We start from the raw sequence: 22,681 nt of genomic DNA on the forward strand, positions 1-22,681 counted from the left end.
GCAGCATGCCAACTGTGAGTTTTCATTCATGATTAACTGTTGAACTACTTTTTGTACACACAATAAAATTAATGTTTTACATATACACATACCTGCAAACTTGTCACTTTTTGGTGAAATTCACCGTTTTCGGGGGGGGGGGGTCAACTGGCCAGCCAGCCAGCGTTTCTCAGATTGGAGTGAGACGAGGAGAAAAGGTGATGTCTTGATCTTCACAATAAAACATCTTTGACGTATCGAGTCTTGGCCAATCAGCGTCAAGCTGTCTACACCGTCTTTCCCTCCGTTAACGTTTAAGTTACGTTATGTTCCGTTACAGATCAGACTTGCTGGGTTAAGTTAACGTCCACTGCATGCGGAACTTTGTCGACTGTTAACGTTCGTCATTATCGCGATTTAGAAGGAAAAAACGTAACGTGATGAAACATGCAGCCCTCCCGTGTTCCGGTTCAGTTCACGCGGTCACTCATTAACGTTAAACCCGAACACCGGCGCATCTGACTGCGGTCAAGTCAGCAGACACTCTGCTGAGTTGACCACGGAGATCTGACACTTAAATTGTAGTGCACCTATACGCTGAAACTTACGGTAAACGCAACCAAACGGCACAGGACGGGAGCGAGCGAAAGATTTTGCAAAGTTAGCGGAAAGATTAACGTAAAAACTTCCGGTTTTCTACAGACGAACATCCGGTTTTCAAAATAAGATGCCAACAAAGTATACATATTGCATAATGAAATTAGATTAAATGAATTATATTCACATTAAGTATAAAACATGCTACCTGCATCTCCTGAGTTAAAGGGAAAATACACCTAAATTGTGCGTAAAGTCTTTGATTTGAGGGTTGCTGGAAGTTAATAATACCTGACTGATGGTCAATTAAGACATTTTGCTACAAAAATATTTTTCTCAATAAGTCCAGACAATGACTGACATGTATGTGTTGAGGACATCGTTGACTCCACCCATACTGAATATTAGACATTTTTACTGTACCAATTAGGAAATATTTCAAATTAAAACTCATACATTTGAATCGAGAAAATATCTAATAAATGGATATTTGAAGTGTAATAAAAAGTTTTTTCTCAATAAGTCCAGACAATGACTGATATACATGTGTTGAGGACGTCGTTGACTCCACCCATACTGAATATTAGACATTTTTACTGTCCCAATTAAGAGATATTTCAAATTAAAACTCATACATTTGAATTGAGAAAATATACACACAAGGTGATATATTTCGAGTGTTTATTTCTTTTAATGTTGATGATTATGGCTTACAGCTAATAAAAACCCCAAATTCTGTATCTCAGAAAATTAGAATATTACATAAGACCAATTTAAAAAAGGTTTTTTAATACAGAAATGTTGGCCTACTGATAAGTATGTCTATGTACAGTATAAAGTATGCACTCAATACTTGGTCGGGGCACCTTTTGCATGAATTACTGCATCAATGCGGCGTAGCACGGAGGCGATGAGACTGGCACTGCTGAGGTGTTATGGAAGCCCAGGTTGCTTTGATAGGGGCCTTCAGCTCATCTGCATTGTTGGGTCTGATGTCTCTCATCTTCCTCTTGACAATACCCCATAGATTCTCTCTGAGGTTTAGGTCATTCAAGAATTTGGTTGAGAATCACAAGGAGTGAACTGCGGCTGGAGTCAGTGCTTCAAGAGCCACCACACACAGACGTATCCAGGACATGGGCTACAACTGTCGCATTCCTTGTGTCAAGCTACTCCTGAACCAGAGACGTAAGAAGTGTCTTACCTGGGCTAAGTTGCCTGAGCTAAGTTACCTGGACTAAGGAGAAAAAGGACTGGACTGTTGCTCAGTGGTCCAAAGTCCTCTTTTCAGATGAAAGTCAATTTTGCATTTAATTTGGAAATCAAGGTCCAGAGTCTGGAGGCAGAGTGGAGAGGCACACAATCCACGTTGCTTGAGGTCCAGTGTGAAGTTTCCACAGTCAGTGATGGTTTGGGGAGCCATGTCATCTGCTGGTGTTGGTCCACTGTGTTTTATCAAGTCCAAAGTCAGTGCAGCTTTCTACCAGGAACTTTTAGAGCACTTCATGCTTCCCTCTGCTGACAAGCTTTATGGAGATGCTGATTTCATTTTCCAGCAGGACTTGGCACCTGCCCACACTGCCAAAAGCACCAATACATGGTTTAATGACCACGGTATCACTGTGCTTGATTGGCCAGCAAACTCGCCTGACCTAAACCCCAGAGAGAATCTATGGGGTATTGTCAAGAGGAAGATGAGAGACATCAGACCCAACAATGCAGACGAGCTGAAGGCCGCTATCAAAGCAACCTGGGCTTCCATAACACCTCAGCAGTGCCAGTCTCATCGCCTCCGTGCTACGCCGCATTGATGCAGTAATTCATGCAAAAGGAGCCTCGACCAAGTATTGAGTGCATACTGTATACTGTACATGGACATACTTTTCAGTAGGCCAACATTTCTGTATTAAAAATCCTTTTTTTAATCGGTCTTATGTAATATCTAATTTTCTGAGATACAGAATTTGGGGTTTTTATTAGCTGTAAGCCATAGCCTAAACACTCGAAATATATCACACTTTCGATGATATTCTAATTCATTGAGATGCACCTGTATACATCAATCATTGTTTGGAATTGTTGAGGGAATACTTTTTATAACACTTCAAATATTCAGAAATTACCTGTTCCTCGGTACAAATGTATGACATTTACTTTTAAATATCTCTTAATTGGTACAGTAAAATTGTTTAATTTTCAGTATGGGTGGAGTCAAAGATGTCTTGAACAGATATGCATCAGTCATTATCTGGAATTATAAAGAAAACCCTTTTTATAGCACCTCAAATATTCAGAAATGTACCCGTTTCTTGGTACAAATGTATGAGTTTTAATTTGAAATATCTCTTAATTGGGACAGTAAAAATGTCTAATATTCAGTTTGGGTGGAGTCAACGATGTCCTCAACACATACATATCAGTCATTGTCTGGACTTATTGAGAAAATAGTTTTTATAGCACCTCAAATATTCAGTTATTATACGTTTTCTCGGTTCAAATGTATGAGTTTTAATTTGAAATATTTCCTAATTGGGACAGTAAAAATGTCTAATTTTCAGTGTGGGTGGAGTCAACGACGTCCTCAACACATGTATATCAGTCATTGTCTGGACTTATTGAGAAAAAACTTTTTATTACACTTCAAATATCCATTTATTATACTTTTTCTCGGTTCAAATGTATGAGTTTTAATTTGAAATATCTCTTAATTGGGACAGTAAAAATGTCTAATATTCAGTATGGGTGGAGTCAACGACGTCCTCAACACATGTATATCAGTCATTGTCTGGACTTATTGAGAAAAATATTTTTGTAGCAAAATGTCTTAATTGACCGTCAGTCAGGTATTATTAACTTCCAGCAACCCTCAAATCAAAGAATAGACACTTTACGCACAATTTAGGTGTATTTTCCCTTTAACTCAGGAGATGCAGGTAGCATGTTTTATACTTAATGTGAATATAATTCATTTAATCTAATTTCATTATGCAATATGTATACTTTGTTGGCATCTTATTTTGAAAACCGGATGTTCGTCTGTAGAAAACCGGAAGTTTTCACGTTAATCTTTCCGCTAACTTTGCAAAATCTTTCGCTCGCTCCCGTCCTGTGCCGTTTGGTTGCGTTTACCGTAAGTTTCAGCGTATAGGTGCACTACAATTTAAGTGTCTGCTGAGTTGACCATGGAGATCTGAGTGTCTGCTGACTTGACCGCAGTCGCATACTGGTTGCAGGTTGTTTGTTTTAACTCAAAGTAGAATGAGATGATTTCATGGTCAAAATAACTTTCATGACCACGAAACATGAGGCCTAGATACTGATGAGATGATGAGGTCAGAGAGCTTCAGGGAGAGGAGGCTGTCTGTAGCGCAGCTTGATGCAGGGCTGAGATGTGAAGGAGCTGGGCCTGGATAAAGGTGGAGCTGGGCCTGGATAAAGGTGGAGGTCTAAACAGACGTGATTTAAGACAGTGTTTTAAATACATTGATAAGGCAGGGTATGCTACATGCAGCCTCTGCTCCAATGAGATGAACTACAGCAACAAGGGCTCACATGTCCTCTCATCACACTGTACACACTGTTCACTGTGATGACCACAGCCAGTGTACCAACAGTCCCAACAGTCCCACGTTGCTCTCAAGAACCCTGAAGTAATGAGAGGGTTAAGGTGCCTGTACCTTCATTTCAGCAGGTTGTAATGCAGAGGTGTGTATAGATCACAGCTATTATTTTACTCTTGATAAGTTACCTTAGCCAGAGTAGATTATCATTTTCATTTAAATAATGTAACTGGATTGAATGCATATTAATTGCAAATAGAAGGTAGGCCACAATTCCAACAGCTGTACAGTAATAGTGGAAGTTAATATGAAGACATACAGTAACAGTGTTCAATGGAAACTAATCACTTTCTTTGTACAGGTGATGGTTCTCACTACTCTTGCTATCTTTGTTTTTATTTGACCAAAACTTTTGAAAATGAGACCTCGGTCTCTATTGATTTTGTCTAAATAAAGGTTAATAATAATAATAATAGAGCTGAAATAGTGATTAATAACTGAATAATAAATTTGTTTTTTGCTTCAGAGTACACCAGAATGCTACATTTTAAACCTCATATTTAAAATAAAATTCTCAGAGTTTGAGGGACACCAAACCAGTGGATTACCCGTTAGGATGTTAACGCCTATTACACCGCCATCTTGTTTTCTGACATGTGATGATTGAATATGTAAATGAGGCATTATGTAATGCAAACTTTAGGTGAATTTAGGTCAAATCTACAGATGCAAAATGTCTATTTTCATGTTTTCTTTCCACTCCACCTGAAAGAAGACATTTTATGAAGCAAAAAGCTTTTGCCAGAATAATCTTTATAATTTACCTGAAATGTTTCTCATCTGTGAAATGTGGATTTTTTTTTTTTCCTTTTCTTTTTTGGGGAGAAAGTGATTTTGTTGTAATAATCATTCCCTCGTGTTCTAAACGGGACTAAAAGCACTCGTGTTTTCTTACATGTCACTTAGTTTTACTGAAACTTTTTCCAAGCTTTCACAGAAACAACAAAACATAACTTTATTTTCTGCTGTTCGTAGGTCAAACACACGAGAGAAAACTATTTAGATTTGACTTTTTCTGATAATATTACGAAGATTGTGATATCTAAAGTGTGGAATACACCTCTAAAAGACCTTGTTTGATGCAGAGTTCATTGACATGGTGAGGTCTAAACCCACTGTTATCAAAAATCTGTAAGGCTGCACTTCTCCTTGAATTTACTGAAGAAGAGTAGATTGGAAATAAGACATCGCTGTCCTGTGTACGGACATGAGACCTGCTGTCTCATAGTTTCCATTTAGTTGTTGAAGAAAGAAGACAAGCTATCCAAATCATCAGCAGACCCACCTCTACTTTTATCCATCCCACTCCTAGACAAGACTGTTTTCCTCTGTGAATATATATATATATATATAGTTTATATCTTTATACATTTTGATTTAAAATTATCATTCATTTGTAGTTCAGCAACATTTTCAACCGACACTCAACCAGCTACTGGAGTCCGTCTCCGTCCTGATGCGTCCTACAGACCTCACACAACCTCACAGGTGGGTGAAGGGCTGTGGAAATATGAAGTGGTCTGATTGGCTGTCTGCTCATTGTTTGTAATTATGAAATAAAAAGGACATCTTGAAAAAAAATGCGCCAGAAGGAAATAGAGATGCATGGAAGCCCATTTCTGCAGCAAAACAAAAAGAAATGCACCAACACTTTTGGTGCATCCACCTGTAACACTGACCAGATGTTTCCAGCTGCTATAGAAAGTCGAAATTATGAGATACTTTAACACAACAGTCGTAGAAACAGCTCTTTGCCAAGTTACCCTACATTTGACATATAAATGGATTGTGAGTACACTGAAGACTGTGTGGCTTAACAGATGAAATATTTCAATTGCTTGATGTTTCACATCGATTGTATTCAGCAAACGCACCCTTGAATAGAATTTTAAGCAAGAAGTGGCTCTGGAGTATAAAGAATAAAATCGAGGTGGCGACCTTCAATAAACAGCAACTGGAAACATCTGGTCAGTGTTATGGTTACAGATGGATGCACCAAAAGTGTTGGTGCATTTTTTTTTTTTTTTTGGTGGCTGAAAAAAAGTTAATAAATTAAAAACCGTTTCTTTCTTTTTTTCAGCCACCAAAAAACAACTTTGAATCCTTGTTTTGTTTTTTCTGCACGCGTAAATAGGCTTCCATATTAATGAGCTAAAATAAAGAAGCATGAATATGATAACGTTTCGTAAAAAACGTATTTGGTTGTTTCTTAATGACATGTCATTGTCATTATGTAATGTCTCATTTATATGAACACTGAATACTTTGGGTAACTCGTCCTACTAAACCCTCATCACAGCCTCAAAAACACAGACTCGGCAGAAACATGAAGGAAAGGATTGAGGAGGAGAGGAGGGAGAAATGTTATGCTGCAATAAAACACCAACGAAGAAGGAGAGATACGGACCCGCCCTACTCTGCCTGTGATTGGCTAGTACTCGTTCCCTTCGTTGGCTGGATTGGTTAGATTTAGACATGAGTTGTGCGATTGGTTAGGCCTAGAGTAGGAACATCAGGGTAAGCCAATAGGAGGCAGAGTAGGGCGGGTTGTGGGAAATCCGTACAAGTGGTTTTCCGGGTAGATAGATTTGCTTGGTGCCCGACTGTTAAACCGTTGCTGTGCAGGACTCCACCGGTTGTTCAGGAGTCTAACGGTTGTTCAGGATGCTGCTGGTTTTGTCTGAAGACCATAAAGAACACCTCTCCTTCCTGCCGAAAGTTGATGCCGCAGGTCAGTAACTGGTCTTGGATCAGTACCACGACAACACGCTGGCTGCTGTAACAACTGAGGTGTGATTGTCAGCTGACAGCAATGATGCAATAACGATAATCACATCCTGAAAGCTGCTCGCTCTGTGTGATGGTCAGTGGAGTATGCCAGGTGCATTCTGGGTGCACTGTGTGAACAGGGGAAATGCCCGGATGAATCCTCGGAGCAAGAATTAGTTTGTACGAGACGTGCTTACTGCAAATACTCAGCCTCCTGTAAGGGTGCAGAAGCTCAAACAACAAAGTAATGCAGATTATATGATGTAACACTACAACACGTTTAATGTGATAAGATTTAGTGTATGCCCCTACATTTTACATTTGTACAGTATGTGGGTGTGTCTGTCAATATTAATGTAAGGCGACAAATCCCCCCAAATATTATTTTTATGCAATGAAGACTGTTGTAAAAGTAGGATATTTGTCTCTGTGGCTCAGAGAGCGGGTCGTCCTTCAAACACAAAGCGGTAGTTCGATCCCCGGCCAGTCTATGTCGATGTGTCCTTGAGCAAGACACTGAACCCTTAAATAGCCCCAAATAGCCCCTGCCATTAGTGTGTGACTGGGTCAATGACATGTAGCTTGGGTGGTCGGGGGTCCATTTACCATGATCCTAGATCAGTGCATCCACTGTCAACGACACATTTTCCAAGCCATTGAACAAATCTAAGAAGAATCATAAATTCGACCCATAATTAATAATCTAAGATGACTAAGACCTTTCAGCTCCTCCAAGTGCTTCTGAAGCTCACCGTACCATAGCTCGACAGTGCATGGCTAGCTGGAAGGCCCAAGGTGTCTTTTTTAGATTGTATTGATTGTATTGATTGGCACAAACCTCTCTTTGTCTGTCTGGCCTTTGTGCACGAGGACCAACGCTGAGCCAGACGTGCTGCAACTTCCATTATAGAAGAGCAACACAAGGATGTCAGTGTCGTCACACTTGACGGTGACTCTTGTGTACGTCTTTGCGAGGAGGACGGCATGTAGCACAATCCTGGTGTCGGCCTCTTCTCCATCACTTATCAATAATCCTTTATTATTAGAAGAGCTGAGGGGATCCAAACCAGAGACTATAAGAGGTGGACGTTGTGATCGACAGGTCGCTACGCGGTCTGGAAGCTGTCCGTGTTCTCGTCTTACAACTTTAACCCTTTCACACTGTGTTTCCACTTCATGACAGTTAATTATAACATTTTGGTTGCCTAAAAACATCTTGCTCATCGTTTGGTTGTACTTAGCTCCACCCTCTTCTGTCACACCTGGTTGCACAAAAACAAGATGGTGACAGCCAAAGTGCCGACTTCGAGAGCCGTAGTCCATAAACCAATAGGTGACATCAGGGTGACTACATCCACTTCTTATGTATCTTTCATACAGTCTTTGGATACGATGTAGCAATCAAATCATCTGTAATAACACAGCAGCCCTCTGCATGTGGAAGATGTCTTGATAAAGCTCCGTGTGGTTCTCAGTTAGTCAGGTGCTGTTTCTGTATCTATCAAATGGATTGTTGGATTGTATCCGAATAGCACCTCTGGAGAACGGGTGCATCACTTCTATCTATATAACCCTGAATATGAATTGAAACACATTGATTTGGTAAATTGAGTCTATGTGTCCGTGTGTTTTTGTCCTCAGTGGTTGGAGAGTTCGGTCGCATAGCGCTGGAGTTCTTAAGGAGAGGAAGCAGTCCCAAGATCTACGAGGGAGCAGCCAGTAAGAGCACAGCTTTCATCACATCCTCCTTACCAGGCAGCTGATCGGTCCACTCCGACTGCTGTTAAAAACTTTACTCAACGCTCCCCAAAGGAAAACTGTGTCAACATGTTTTATCTAATAAGATAAAGTTTTCAGTCTGTTCATCTCACTTCAATCATTTTTATTGCAGTAAAATAGGATTGTCAAGCAGACAGACTGACCAACAATGTCATAAATGTTGCATGAACCTGACAAACTGAACTGTTTGTATTACTACATAGTCCAACTTAACTAAATGCAAACGTGTGGACTCAGTATATGAACTATAACTTATATAAGTAGGATATTAGAGTTATATAACTCGGTATAACTTGTGATGCGTGGACGTCGAGGGCAGAGAGACAGTTATGCTCTGCACTCTCCCCATGAGCCTGGCTGCTGTTGGCAGATTTAACCCCGTTGTGAGGCCAGATGTCTCTATCTTTGTTTTGACCAACTTCCTACCAATCACACTGACCCGGGACCTTTGCTGACCTCACCAGAAAATAACTCAGCACCATCTAGTGGACTGAAGTAGCAATTGATTTGATTTTTCTAGTAAATCTTTTTAAATTATTATTTTTTTTTAATAGTTTATATAATAAAAGATCGATACTTGGCGTCCGTGTATCGATACAATATTGCCACGCAAAATATCGCGATACTATGCTGTATCGATGTTTTCCCCCACCCCTAGTGTATATTAGTGCTGGGCAACGATTCAAATTTTTAATCGCGATTAATCGCATGGATTTTTTGTGATTAATCGCATTGTTCAATAATGAATTCAAAAGTAGTGTATTGCGCACTTTTATTTTAAAAGTACTGCTATATGAACAAAAGTGCAATAACATTTGGTTTGTAAACACTTTAAACACATCAGGTTCTTTTTAACAGCAGTATTCCCTTTACACAGTAGAGATCATATCTCTTCACTATCTGTGCTCAGTGTGTGACTGTATGTGAAACGTTCCACTGCTGTGCAACAGGAATAACATGTTTCAGCACGTTTCATCTAAATGTGTGTGTTGTGTCTTCATGACAGTCAGAGCATGTGAATGCAGCTCTACTGTTCATCAATATAATGCTGTAACTCCGAGGTGATGATGGTGACCCAGCGATCAAAGAATAAAGACACTTTACCCACAATTTAGGTGTATTTTCCCTTTAACTCACGAGATGCAGCATGTTTTATACTTAATGTGAATATAATTCATACTTTGTTGGCATCTTATTCTGAAAACCGGATGTTCGTCTGAAGAAACCGGATGTTGTCTCACGTTAATCTTTCTGCTAACAAAGTCCTTCGCTCGCTTCCGATCTGTGCCGTTTGAATGCGTTTACCGTGAATGTCAGCATATAGGTGCACTAACATGTAAGTGTCTGCTGAGTTGACCACGGAGATCTGAGTGTCTGCTGACTTTACCGCAGCGATGTCCAGTAGTCTCCATTCCTCCACCGCTGCCAGTGAGCAACGGATTTTCAAAATAAAAAATGCGTTAACACGCAATAAAATAATTGTCGGCGTTAATTAATTAATGCGTTAACGCGATAATAACGTGTTAACTTGCCCAGCTCTTATTTATTTATATATATACACATACACATAAATACTGTATCTTTACCAGAATCCGCTTTATTGGCCATGTATGTGTGTGCATACATGGAATTTGACTCCGGTTACACGTTGCTCTCATCGTACATACATACATAGAATATACAATAAACAAGAGAAATATAAAAACAAGGACATTAAAGACAACAAAGTAGAACAGAGAAACTAAGCATTAACATTTAAGTACTATGTACAATATAAATATATATCGAAGAATATATATGAGCATAAAGAACAACAGCAATGGACAATGGATTCGGGATATGAGTGCAGAAAGGTGATAATAGTGCAAATGAAGATGTAATATGTCTGATTAATTGTTAATTGTTCATCAGATTGACGGCCAATGGAAAGAAGCTGTTATTAACACTATTCTACAGCACCACATACTACACCTTCCAGAATGACTTCACAGTGGAATCAACACACAAACAGTCTGAACTTCATGAAGGAGAAGTAACAGTGATCACTTTACAGCTCACACAGTGTCCGGTCTGCAGTTAATGATGATCAATGAAATCATTTAGTACAGTTTGATTCATCATTAATAGTTTAAAGAGACAGTGCATGTTTGAAAAGCCTGGTTTCATTTCTGTGGTCACTAACCAACCCATCCCATGATTATTTGTGTGGCTTATGTTCATTGTTGTTCGTGATTAACAGACTTTAGAGTGTATAATGACCCACTGCTTGCAGGAAAGCTGTGTGTTCCGGTGGAAATGGTGCAGCATGGAGTGGAAGGCCTAATGTATCTGATGACCGAGAGCTCCAAACACATGGTGACTCACACACACCCTCTGACACTCTGTGTTTGACATGGCAGAGGTTCAGAAAGACTGTTTGACATTGACTTAAAGAGGAATGACCACAACCTTTAATCGAGACCAGGTGTACAGCAGTGTGTTCGGGTTATGGTTGAAATGTGTTTTTTTCTTTAACTTATCATTATGTAGTGAATGTTGATGGAAGAATGTAATTGCTACAGAACAATGACACCATTGCTGTTTAGATTGGTTCCCTATGAGCCTCGCTTTCACTGTGCACTTCTATCTGCGTCCGGGTGTTTGTGACAGTCAGAGTACCTGAACAGGAATTTGTGATGTGGGATTTCCGGCGGATCAGGGAGAATCTGGAGCGCATTCAGTAATGTCTAGTGCTTTGTGTCAAACAAAAGAAAATGACTGTCGCAACTCGAAAAGGTTGAGAACCACTGATCTAAACAACGCTAGCTAACGCTCACACACTTGGTGTCTGATGTCCTTTCTAAAATGAGTAATGGTGAAACTTAGCCTACTAGGCTATATTCTGTTATATTCGATCCAGTTGTCTTTGCTACAGCATTGCCACCAACAATACCACTAAATGCAATTTGGGAAAAGTTGTCTGTTGCTACTTTAATATACTTTGTTTCCTTCAGACTTTTGGCAGGAGAGCCCCAGATATAATTGTGTGTGTGTGTGTGTGTGTGTGTGTGTGTGTGTGTGTGTGTGTGTGTGTGTGTGTGTGTGTGTGTGTGTGTGTGTGTGTGTGTGTGTGTGTGTGTGTGTGTGTGTGTGTGTGTGTGTGTGTGTGTGTGTGTGCGCGCGTGCGTGTAGATCTCTGAAGTGGATTTCCTGGACTCGGTGTTGGTTTTGGGGTTTGGTGAAGAGCTTAACCAGATCCTCTTACAGGTGACTTTGACTCCATTGTTTTGATCTGAGATGATTTGCAGTGCACACTTTGTATGACAGTTCCCTGCTCTCCAGCTGAGTGTGTGAGGGTTTGTGTTGCAGCTCTACCTGCAACACCACAGTCAGATTCGTAGCATCCTGAGTCAGCTGCCCTCCAACCTGCCTGCCTACCACAACCTGGAATGGAGACTGGATGTACAGGTGTGTGTGTGTGTATTTCTGTGTATATGCTAGATCATTAGGAAATTATGAATCATCTGCTTTGAATTCAAATAGAGCATGTAGATCATTTTTGATTATGTTTGCTTATTATATTCGGCTATTTGCAATCTTTTTGTGTGTAATTGTGTTAATTAATTGGTGTTTGATTACCGACTAACTTTCCACCAGCAGGACTTGTGAGTCTGCATTTATGAAATGACAAAAGGAGGAAGTCAGGGTACGAAAACGTTACGAAACGTGACATAAAAAAGTTCATTATTTACAGTCGTTCCATTATGTTGTGTTGTGTTGTTACATTACGTTGATACGTTTTCTAACCTTAACCAAGTATTTTTGTGCCTAAACTTAACCAATCATCGTTAACCATATGATACAAAGCTGATATGAAACGTATTTTTGGCTTGGACGTACAATGCCAACATGTTTTTGGTTCAGATTTGAACCTCTTCTCCCATATGTCTTCCTGCCAGTTGGCGAGTCGTCCGATCCGTCAGCAGGTCATTCCCATGCTGACGATGCGCCTGCTCCTGACGGGAGGGTGTGACGGCCGCGATGACCTCAGCAGAAGGGTTCTCCAGACTGACCCCAGCACCCTCCTGCACCTCATCACCACACTGGAGGCAGCTCTGGCCGCCATAAAGACCAATCACGCTCGCCGCATATTCCGCAACATCAAATGACTCCCAGGGCCCTTTCTGTGTAACCGGTTTCTCCTGTGGCACACCACACTGTTGCCTTTATACCTGGATGCATTAAGCAGTGTCTGTGATGATCTGGTCCTGGATGGTAAAACCATCTGACTGGCAAATGGCCGTCACTTTATTACCCCTGAGTCATAATACTTGGCAGATGGTATTGACTGTATTGAATATAATGTTTCTACAGTGCCACTGATGTTGTATTAAAGTGTAAGACGACATGAATCTCCATTCTTGTGGTTTGTTAAGCCATCCTTGTTAAGGCAGAGAGGCCCCGACTTTAAAGGAGTACACTGTGTCATCATTTGACTGGAACAGAATATGAGTGTTTAAGCCCAGCAGAGGATGGACAGTCATTGACGTTTTCAGTGAAAGCCTTTGGTTATTAATTTATCCAATGTTTGTGTGCTGCATAACAATGCTTTTGAACCCTTTCTTCCGTGTCTTGGTTGATCTGAATCAAGCTCAGTAAAACAGTTGACGTAGGAAGCATGTGCCTCATGTCCTGTTTGTACTAACGATTCCATGCATAGCATGGTAATGGTGGTGTAATGTAATGGTGCATCTTTTTAACACACTTTTGGCCACTTGGTACCAATTGAGCATAGTTGAAACGCCACAGCCTTCCTGAGTATTGTTGCTGACCATGTCCCTCCCTTTATCCCCACAGTGCACTCATCTTCTAATGGAAGAAAAGAATGTTTTCAAGCACCTCTTTGAATGTATTTGACGAAGAATTAAAGGGGACATATGCTCAAGTTCAAACTTGTCTTTTGGGTTTCTCCTACAACATGTTTACATACTTTAATGTTGAAACACACTTTCTTTTTCTCATACTGTCTATCTGAACATATTGTCATCCTCTCTCTGAAACGCTCCGTTTTAGCGCCAGTCTCTTTAAGCCCCCCTTCTAAAAAAAAGCCCAGTCTTGGTACTTATTTCATAGTTTGTGGGTTGGTAGCACAGACTTTATATAAGAGGTGGACATGACGTCACCCTTTGGTATGTGGACTCAGTTTGGACTGCAGAGGAGTGAATTAGAGACGCTATATACGGCTCTGGTAGCGGTAGCAACCTGTCAATCACTGTGTAGCCCCGCCCTAAAGCATACCCTGCTTTATGGTCTAATGGACCATAATTTATTAAATGAACATTATGCTGTATTGAAGAACATTGGAACAATATTAACCATATCATAAAAATGACACGATAGACAAATGAACACAGTAGTAACGCTACTGCAGATGTAAAAACACAAAAGCTGCTCACTAACCAAAGCTGCTGTTCACTTAAAGACAAAGTCCATCCTCCTTTCTTTGATTACAAAGAGTTTAATACTGCAGTTGTACAGATCATCGGTGAGGTTCAGTTTCAGCCAGAGGTCCTCCTGCGAATGTGTAATGTAGTAATACTCTTTGGATCAGAGCTCTTTTTATGTTATTACCAAAATAATTGAGGACAAAGTCCTAAGGGAGTGTGTGCTGGAGATATCGAGAGCAATTGTTCGACATCAACCCTTCTGCTGAGAATGAAACAGCATACAGACACCAAAGGGTATTGCACCAAAGACTTTAGCATAATCCTCAGTGATTACAGATATAAACCTGTATGCTGGCTGGCAGAAACTCTTCCACAGTAAAGATCACAATTATTGTAAAAACAATATTCCATGAAGATGGATTCGTGTTGCTGTATAATATCGTTGTTATTCTATATGAAATAGTTACGAGAGGTGAAACATTAGCGCACACTGGTCACGTGGAGAGGAAAAGGAAGTAGGTGTCAGGCGTCACGTGATCGTCTAAGAACTACACAGGAAGTCGGTTGGCGAATTCAACATGGCCGCCGTCTGCGATTAGAAAAGGAGTAGAGGAAGTGAAATGATATAGTCCGGCTTTCTCCGTCTACAGGACAGTTGACTCGGTTCAGTGTGTTAGCTGGTGTCGACGTCGGTCCGACATGGCCCAATGCGTACAGTCCGTGCAGGAGTTCGTCCAGGACTCGTTTGTCCCGATGGTGGCCGTCTTATGCAGTGAAGAAGCGGAGAGAGTGACTCGCAAGAACAACCTGAATTTCGCTGAGCTGCTGCGGCCTTTCTGCAGACTAACGTCCGAAGGTAAGCTCAACTATTCACGAGCCACCTTGACTCCGGACTATCGGTGTCACAGCTCTCACATACGGAGCTTCGGTGGTGTAGCTAGCATCTTTAACCTGTGAAGTTGGCATTAGCTCAGCGCTAACCGACGGCTAGCAGACTGGATTGTGTCTAAGCAGCTGTGTGCGTTGACTGGAGGGGAGATAAAGTCCAGACTGACACCTGAGAGGCCGACTGATACCTGACCACTGAAAGCGGGTCTGAAGGAGAAGCTTTAAGACCGGTAGCTAACAGTTCTGTTGCTCTGTTGTTCGATCATCAAGAAATAACTCAAGGAGTTAAGTGCGTTATTAGGCTGTTAGACTCTAGTTGCAGTCCACACATCAAGGTTAACTCGACAGAGCCAAGTGAGACCAAGATGCACGTTTTGGTGTCACAAAACAATGTCAACATAACACGCTGGTTCGAGATGAAGTCCACGGTAGCAAGGGGCAGTGACGGACCACTGCAGTCAAGTAGTCCCAAACACTCGCATCCTGATGTAATAACACGTTGGCAGACCAATCTAATCACTTCACAATACTTGTTTAATTCATTTGTTCCGTTTGGCAGAACGGCTTGTTAAATATTCTGTAGACCATTTCAGACCTGCGATCAAAATGACACCGTTTATAGGAATACAATACGACCCAAATGATCATTGTTATAATAGGCTCGTTCGAGATGAGCCTTTCGCACACATTGGGTACATCCCAAGTCTCTTAATTGCATCCCCGTTTCCTTCACTTGTCTTTTCCTTGCGTCTTAGTCCCTCCCCCTAGGGATGCAAGGAAACCATGCGAGGAGAGAGGAAACGAGGAAATATGTTTTAAGAGAAAAGAGACCCATTCTATCTTCACCTGAAACGACTTTTCTGATGATGGAGGATCAGCTGATCACATCTGGATCAGCTGTCAGTTGGCTTTAACAGCTGGAGAGACTTTTGAGAAATTCGTCTGTTCATATGATCACTGTACTTAATAAAAGTAACTAATAATACTAATGACTAATAAAGACACACAGTTATCATCACTTTAGAGCAGGGGTCTTCAACGTTTTTCAGGCCAAGGACCCCCAAACTGATAGAGATGAAGCAGGGACCCCCGACTATATATATATTGTATAAAATAGTGTTTTATATTAAATGGGCCTAGTACCGTGAATACCTCTTTATTGTGCATTCAATACTAGGCTATTCAAATAATACACAGGTTCATATATTCATGTTTTTATTTTAAACACGTGCAAGGTACAGTGAGTAGGGTGGCCGTGCCACTGCCTTTTATAAACACACCTTGTCGACTGATACAATGCCAATATCAACATCGTCTGGCAATTGCATGATAATCATGCATACAAGCTATTCACACTGATGTTTTTATTTTAAACATAAATGTGGAAACGGAAAATGAGTGATGGCCTATTAGTGCCACTGTCTTGCATCAACATACCTGTTATCTTTCATACAATACTGAACTATTAAAATAATGGACAGATTCATGTTTAGAGAAAAAATAAAAAATAAAAAAATAAATATATATATATATATATATATATATATATATATATATATATATATATATATATATATATATATATATATATATATATATATATATATATATATATATATATATTTTTATATATATTTTTATATATATTTTTATATATATATATATTTTTATATATATTTTTATATATATATATATTTTTATATATATATATATATTTTTATATATATATATATTTTTATATATATATATATATATTTTTTTATATATATATATATATATTTTTATATATATATATATATATTTTTATATATATATATATATATTTTTATTTATATATATATATATTTTTATTTATATATATATATATTTTTATTTATATATATATATATATATATATATTTATATATATATATTTATATATATATTTATATATATTTATATATATATATATTTATATATATATATTTATTTATATATATTTTAGTTGTCTAATCAACCAAACATTTCGCGGACCCCCTGCAGTACCTCCGCGGACCCCCTGTTGAAGACCTCTGCTGTAGAGGTGTTGTCTCTCTAGCGCGGGGGTCGGCAACCTGCGGCTCCGGAACTGCATGCGGCTCCGGAGCCCCTCTGTTGCGGCTCCCTGAGTCTACATCCACACTAACAAGTTTTTGTTTTAAAGGATCTCCGTCCACACGGCGTTTCAGCATCGTTTTCTAAATGATCTCTGTCCAGACTTAAACGCCTGAAATCGAATATCACGTGACTATTCACGTACACTGGGCATGCGGGTGGGTGCCGGTGTAAACAGGAAGTAGATTAGTTGCTCAAAGCCACTAACGTGACTTCAGACGGCCGCTCCGTAGGTCTGATAACGCCGCTGGTCACGCTGCTCACTGATCGCTCTAATAACAGCTGCTTCCTCCGTAATAATGCAGACTTTAACTGGACAACAGCTGCTAGTAAAGACAACAAGGGCAGTAACACCTGACCTTAAATAAAAATGTTTTAATATGTTAACTAAAATATGCATTACATTGGGTTCACAATCTTCACGGACACATTACACTGAATATAGTCACATCTGAAGTTAGCTAATGTTAGCAAAATGCTATCGAACGTACAGGTACATCAAGCAGAGTTAAAGTTAGCCTAATGTCAGATCACCAATGTCAGCCAGGTTTGCTTGAATCTTATTTCGGGACAGGTTGGTTGCTGTCATATTTTTAAGATGAATGAATTATCATTTGCCAGGAAAGAGCAGGCTAATGTAAAGGCTAATATTTCTTTGTTTATATTTTCTTTACACGCTGGCCCAAAGTAACTTTTGGTGTTATTTATTTGCCTTATGCTGCCTCGCCCATTTTCTTTTCACCTAATTTGAACACATTGTTTTTTGTTATTCCAGTTTAAATATCGTTCATAGTTTACAATGCTACTTAGCGTTGTAAACTATGAATGATATTTGGGAACATTCAGCAGCTACTCATTGGCGATCTGATGGTTTTACAGAACCACATTCATAAGTGACTGGGAGGACAACATATGAAGATGGTCAGAAATCAAAGACATGTTTTATTACTTTGTAGTGTCTTTGTGCAGATGGCTCAGCAATGAGGAACGACAAAGGTACCAAAGCATATCGGTACTTCTGCCGGTCCAACTCGTGGACGGTGTCTTCATAATTACTCTCATTGCCAGTAAGGTCGACAAAGGTCTGCACAGAGGGTTTAAATTGAGTCGTTCATCTAGAGAGCGATTTAAACCAACCCGTCTTTACTTCAGAAGACAACACATATGATTGTGATGAGGAGAAAAACACACATAGCAGTATGTGCACCCTACTGCCCTGCATTCTAAAAAGGGGGGACTTTATACACATGTTAAAATGTTAACCAAATGGTGAAGAGCCTAAAAAAGGCCAATACACAAATGCCACCATCCCAAATGCTGAATAAATAAACATAGCAGCCTATTATAAAGACCATTAGATATACTCACTCAGTGTGAAACCTAGCCTTGTTTAGATGAACACAAAGCTGATCTCCTGGCCACAATACATGGCTCTTCCTGGGCTGTTCTGTCTCTTTCTGGTTTTAGTTTTTATAGCAGTGAGGCTCGAAAAGCTAAGCTAAAATATGTTGTGGAAAATGGGAGCAATGTGGAAATGGCTCTGTTTATCAGGAATAATAACTCTTTGGTTGGCAGCCAAACAAAATGAGTTGCTGTTGCTCCTGCAAAGTCCTGACCTTTTCTGACCTTTTCTGACCTTTTCTAGACCTATGAGCTAATGGGTCCCTAACCCAGTCAAATGATTCGGTGTAGCCTGAGGGGAAAGTAAAAGATAACTTCTCCTCAAGAGTTTTCAAATGTTTTCCAATTATTTCACACAACTCAGCAGTGTTGACATGCCCTTGCCATTTTTAGAGAGGCCCTTTCCAGAAGTTGTTGCCAGAGGGAGTTCTTTGAAGGAATAAGTTAATTTTGTCTGCGTTTGTGAGAAGATTTTTGTTTCGGCCTTGTGTTCGCATACTCGTACACTAGCTCAGTCACAAGAAGGAGGGTCGTCCATCAATCACAGGATTGGCGGTTTGATCCCCGGCTCCGCTAGTCCATATCAATGTGTCCTTGGACAAGACACTTAACCCCAAATTGCTCCTGTAGCTGTGCCTACGGAATGTTGTATGAATGTTAGTTAGAGTCCTGATGGGCAGGTGGCACCTTGCATGGTAGCCCAGTCATCAGTGTATTGTAGTTTTAGAGCGCTTTGAGTGGTCGGAAGACTAGAAAAGTGCTATACAAGTGCAGTCCATTTAGCATTCAAATGTTGAGAAATGTCCGCCGTAGAATAGTAGTAGAACGGCCAACTCTCTTCCGTGGTCTTTTGACTGTGGTTATGCTGACAACACATATCAGTGGTACCGTAAGGAGATAGATGGCTAGCTAGGTAGCTTCTCTGGAGTGGTGGGGAGTGAGGCGGATGGACCGTTGGACCCTGTGCTGCCAGTGTAGCATTAAAGCATGGCGACATTTGCCAGCTAGATAACTAGCCAGCTGTCTGCTAGTTAGCTTGCCTACTTGTTAATTCCACCATGCTTTAATGCTACACTGGTTACAGAAAATGAGCCAAACAAAGTTGTCACTCATCTGTTGATAAGTTTCCTGCGCTGTGACAAGAGTGTGTGCATGAAGCTTTAAGTTGTTCAATTACTCTGGCTCTCATCTCGCAACGTTATTTCTTCACTCCTCGTTTTAGTTACTACTGCAAAAATTTCTGCCGATTTCTGACTAGGCTACTAGTTCAGATAGTAGGTGGCTAGCTATGAGAGCTCTCTCGGATGCTTTCATGGTCGTCCCCATGAAAACTGCCTGTTTCTCATTACAATCACACAAGCGAACAAAATACTTTTTGTGGGCTCTTCATCAGGGTTAGGTCTGACATGAGGTTGATCAGCATCATGTCCAGGTTCTGTATTTTTCCTTTTCAAAAATTCCGCAGGCATAGCTGACAATCTCTCGACTGGGCCTTTTGCGTTTTTACCACTTTTGTCACCTGAAGGCCACCGTAGGTTGTCTCCACACTTGGAAAGGGAGGGGTGTGCCGAGGGGTTGCGCAACTGTTGACCGTTTGAACCCGCAGTTGCCGCTTGCTTCTATAGCAATTCTTTTTTTTAAATAAATGCTTGTCATCTTCTTCCCTAGGTCACATCCGGGACCCCAATAACCAGGTGCAGGTTGTGAAAAACCTACGCATCTGTGTCAACAATGTGGTGACGAGCCCAAACCCAGCATCCGCTGCCTTCAGCCCCGCCCAGCGCCGAATGCTCAACGAAGTGGTGTTATCCTGCCAGCCACAAGAGGGGGCTGCGACCAACGTGATCACGGCAGGAGACTACGACCTCAACTTCAGTGGTAAGGACCGGCTCTGGAGTCATACAGGATTTTTTAACCTCAATGCCGATTTCAATAATCCGATAATGATAAATAAACTGATATACATTTTTTAACCAAAACGCATTATGTAATACAAAGTTCAGACTCCATTAGTCCTATAGTCATATGTTCTTACCGTGACTCAGCCTAGAGACACGACAGACCACGTTGGTACCCGACCAATCATTGCTGGCAGTCTTTCATGACGTGACCACGAACAGAAAGAAGATGCCTGAGATGGACTTTCAGGAATATGAATGTAAACAAAAAATGATGTCTGAAGCGGTGTGTAATCATACTGGCTGTCTTGTGGTCGGAAAAAACCTAAAAGAAGGAGACAAAACAACCTTTGACCCGTTCTTCTGTCTCACAAAAAGAGACAGTGTGGGCTGTCAATCCTTCAGAGTACTTGAGGTAACCTTAATGAATTATTTCAGCCAGTAGTGGAACCTAAATGGGGCTAGCTAACACCAGTGCAGGGTAAGTCACAAAGCAGACATTGATGGAACACATCGTGGGAGGCAAACACAATTTGAACATGCTACTTTCTGTCAGGACCCTCTACGTCTGTCGGTTCTGGTTCTAATTGGGCTGATATCACGTCAAAACAGGGATTATGTGAAGCTATTGAAGAGTTGCGCATTGAATTGTCGTTTAAATGTATTTGAATAAATGTTTAATTCAGAAAAAGGCCCCTATAAGTGCTCTACACTATCATGTCATTCTTTGGTTCTTGGGTTGTTACAACTGATGCGTTAATGTGGAATCAGCATTTTACTGATGGAGCTGGTTGAGGTGGATCTAGTTTTAACAATCTGGTACACTGGTGGGCAGTGCAAGCTATAAGAGTACATCATATTTGATCAGTTTATGTAAAAGCTTAACCTGTCAGGTTAAAGCTACAATGTACCCCCTAAAATGAGCCAGTCAGTCATTGGTGAAAGGCTCTGAGTCATCCGCCCCTCATGTAAAGACAGGCACAGACACAGAGTGTCCTTGTGCCAGACACTTAAGCCCAAACTGCTCCTGTACTGTGCCTACGGTGTATGAATGTTAGTTAGTCCTGATGGGCAGGTGGCACCTTGCATGGAAGCTCCTCCCATCAGTGTATGAATGGGTGATGACATGTAGCGTTAAAGCTTTGAGTGGTCAGAAGACTAGAAAAGAGAAATACAACTACAGTCCATCTACCATTTCAAATTGGAAGTTTTAAGGTTACAGTGTTACAAGTTTTCAGGGTTAACAGATGTAAATAAATCAGACTGCAATATATAAATCACAAATTTGTGTACACCAAAAGAATAAGACTAAATAAACTATGGGTTACAAATGTCAGTTAGTGCCATCTCGGGTTGGTTGGGGTGCCTCCTCCATGTCTGCCCAAATCAGGTTAACTTGCGAGGCAGCTGGGTTTGCGAGTTCTCGCGAGAATCTCAACATTACTCCAAAACAGCTACCATGCTGGAAGAGGTATTGCCAAATCTCTGCCTGTGCACTGTATACACTAGGGGTGGGGGAAAAACATCGATACAGCATAGTATCGCGATATTTTGCGTGGCGATATTGTATCGATACACGGACGCCAAGTATCGATCTTTTATTATATAAACTATTAAAAAAAATATATATATATATCTAGAAAAATCAAATCAATTGCTTCTTCAGTCCACTAGATGGTGCTGAGTTGTTTTCTGGTGAGGTCAGCAAAGGTCCCGGGTCAGCGTGATTGGTAGGAAGTTGGTCAAAACAAAGATAGAGACATCTGGCCTCACAACGGGGTTAAATCTGCCAACAGCAGCCAGGCTCATGGGGAGAGTGCAGAGCATAACTGTCTCTCTGCCCTCGACGTGCACGCATCACAAGTTATACTGAGTTATATAACTCTAATATCCTACTTATATAAGTTATAGTTCATATACTGAGTCCACACGTTTGCATTTAGTTAAGTTGGACTATGTAGTAATACAAACAGTTCAGTTTGTCAGGTTCATGCAACATTTATGACATTGTTGGTCAGTCTGTCTGCTTGACAATCATATTTTACTGCAATAAAAATGATTGAAGTGAGAAGAACAGACTGAAAACTTTATCTTATTAGATAAAACATGTTGACACAGTTTTCCTTTACATAATTTGAAGTTGAAAAAAGTAATAAATCGCAATATAGGCCTATGTTATCGCAATACTCAG

The 22,681-nt window shown here is 40.3% G+C and overlaps 3 protein-coding genes across 4 annotated transcripts in view; all 3 read left to right on the forward strand.

The window, feature by feature from the left end:
* Positions 1–87, forward strand: part of lmnb2 (lamin B2) — a 12,054-nt gene extending 11,967 nt beyond the window's left edge. The window contains exon 13 of the mRNA XM_076079255.1: positions 1–87. This exon is cut by the window's left edge and continues 1,897 nt beyond it. The gene's annotated coding sequence lies outside the window, so the exon portion shown is untranslated.
* Positions 88–6,753: 6,666 nt separating this feature from the next.
* Positions 6,754–13,675, forward strand: commd2 (COMM domain containing 2). The gene is made up of 6 exons (XM_076079264.1): positions 6,754–6,927; positions 8,607–8,684; positions 11,017–11,099; positions 11,916–11,990; positions 12,093–12,191; positions 12,683–13,675. Exons 1-6 carry the CDS (start codon positions 6,861–6,863, stop codon positions 12,890–12,892), a joined length of 612 nt encoding a protein of 203 aa, XP_075935379.1. The 5' UTR covers positions 6,754–6,860; the 3' UTR covers positions 12,893–13,675.
* A 1,040-nt stretch (positions 13,676–14,715) lies between these two features.
* Positions 14,716–22,681, forward strand: part of trappc8 (trafficking protein particle complex subunit 8) — a 36,297-nt gene continuing 28,331 nt past the window's right edge. For both annotated transcript variants that reach the window (XM_076079251.1, XM_076079252.1), the window contains exons 1-2: positions 14,716–15,026; positions 20,261–20,470. In XM_076079251.1, coding sequence (XP_075935366.1) covers positions 14,870–15,026; positions 20,261–20,470 — 367 coding nt within the window. In that variant the 5' untranslated portion in view covers positions 14,716–14,869. The remainder of the gene's footprint in view (positions 15,027–20,260; positions 20,471–22,681) is intronic.

Source organism: Anarhichas minor, unplaced genomic scaffold (assembly GCF_050575085.1).
Source record: "Anarhichas minor isolate MPS153535 unplaced genomic scaffold, ASM5057508v1 ptg000071l, whole genome shotgun sequence".
NCBI lineage: Eukaryota > Metazoa > Chordata > Actinopteri > Perciformes > Anarhichadidae > Anarhichas > Anarhichas minor.

Excerpts from the sequence above, each read along its gene's own strand:
- commd2 (XM_076079264.1), top strand. The coding sequence starts at position 6,861 with ATGCTGCTGGTTTTGTCTGAAGACCATAAAGAACACCTCTCCTTCCTG. Across the intron at positions 11,991-12,092 it reads TTAACCAGATCCTCTTACAG|CTCTACCTGCAACACCACAG; the intron begins GTGACTTTGACT and ends TTTGTGTTGCAG. Across the intron at positions 12,192-12,682 it reads AATGGAGACTGGATGTACAG|TTGGCGAGTCGTCCGATCCG; the intron begins GTGTGTGTGTGT and ends TCTTCCTGCCAG.